Here is a 1,471-nt window from a genome sequence, read left to right as displayed (position 1 = left end):
TGCGTACTTGTTCGCTGTGACACAAAGGAGTGATGATGCCAGTTCGAGTGTTTGTGGATGCGATGGTGTTCACACGTGGATTGAAGAGTCAGTGAGCAAATGTGATGATGCATTTGAGTGTGTGGTTGTGCTGGACCAATGTGCACAATGGAATCGTTGCATGTGCACATGCACCACCACAAATAACACACTCAATTCAGACTACATACATTCAAACATGCATTGCTTCCTAATCACCACCACAATGTGCATTATCATTTCGAACATTGAGTTGAATGTCGAGTGGTGAATTCATTCAACACAGTAAAATTCTTCCTTCACACATATCTCTGATCGATTGTCTTCGGAATATTTTGGAGTGAATTTTGCCTTTCTCTTCATTATGTGCATGATGACTGATGTGACAGGAATGAGGTATATGTGGATATCGTCTGAGTCAATGAGAATTGTGAATCGGATGTGCAGGTGAGATGTGCTGCGTACTTGTTCGCTGTGACACAAAGGAGTGATGATGCCAGTTCGAGTGTTTGTGGATGCAATGACGATCACACGTGGATTGAAGAGGCAGTGAGCAAATGTGATGATAGATTTGAGTGTGTGGTTGTGCTGGACCAATGTGCACAATGGAATCGTTGCATGTGCACATGCACCACCACAAATAACACACTCAATTCAGACTACATACATTCAAACATGCATTGCTTCCTAATCACCAACACAATGTGCATCATCATTTCGAACATTGAGTTGAATGTCGAGTGGTGAATTCATTCAACACAGTAAAATTCTTCCTTCACACATATCTCTGATCGATTGTCTTCGGAATATTTTGGAGTGAATTTTGCCTTTCTCTTTATTATGTGCATGATGACTGATGTGACAGGAATGAGGTATATGTGGATATCGTCTGAGTCAATGAGAATTGTGAATCGGATGTGCAGGTGAGATGTGCTGCGTACTTGTTCGCTGTGACACAAAGGAGTGATGATGCCAGTTCGAGTGTTTGTGGATGCGATGGTGTTCACACGTGGATTGAAGAGGCAGTGAGCAAATGTGATGATAGATTTGAGTGTGTGGTTGTGCTGGACCAATGTGCACATTGGAATCGTTGCATGTGCACATGCACCACCACAAATAACACACTCAATTCAGACTACATACATTCAAACATGCATTGCTTCCTAATCACCAACACAGATTGCATTATCATTTCGAACATTGAGTTGAATGTCGAGTGGTGAATTCATTCAACACAGTAAAATTCTTCCTTCACACATATCTCTGATCGATTGTCTTCGGAATATTTTGGAGTGAATTTTGCCTTTCTCTTCATTATGTGCATGATGACTGATGTGACAGGAATGAGGTATATGTGGATATCGTCTGAGTCAATGAGAATTGTGATTCGGATGTGCAGGTGAGATGTGCTGCGTACTTGTTCCTCGTGACACAAAGGAGTGATGATGCCAGT

At 41.8% G+C, this 1,471-nt stretch overlaps 1 protein-coding gene across 1 annotated transcript; it reads left to right on the top strand.

Annotated features, from left to right (window-relative positions):
- Window positions 1–941: 941 nt before the first annotated feature.
- On the top strand, window positions 942–1,241 carry Smp_185300 (hypothetical protein; the record flags this gene model as incomplete). Its single annotated transcript, XM_018794264.1, has 1 exon — window positions 942–1,241. A coding segment is annotated over one exon (300 nt), but the record flags the coding sequence as incomplete, so codon positions are not given.
- Window positions 1,242–1,471: the final 230 nt, after the last annotated feature.

This window comes from Schistosoma mansoni (assembly GCF_000237925.1).
Source record: "Schistosoma mansoni, WGS project CABG00000000 data, supercontig 0853, strain Puerto Rico, whole genome shotgun sequence".
NCBI lineage: Eukaryota > Metazoa > Platyhelminthes > Trematoda > Strigeidida > Schistosomatidae > Schistosoma > Schistosoma mansoni.
The sequence above is the reverse complement of the archived record's forward strand: the minus strand, read 5'-3'. Positions and strand labels throughout refer to the sequence as shown.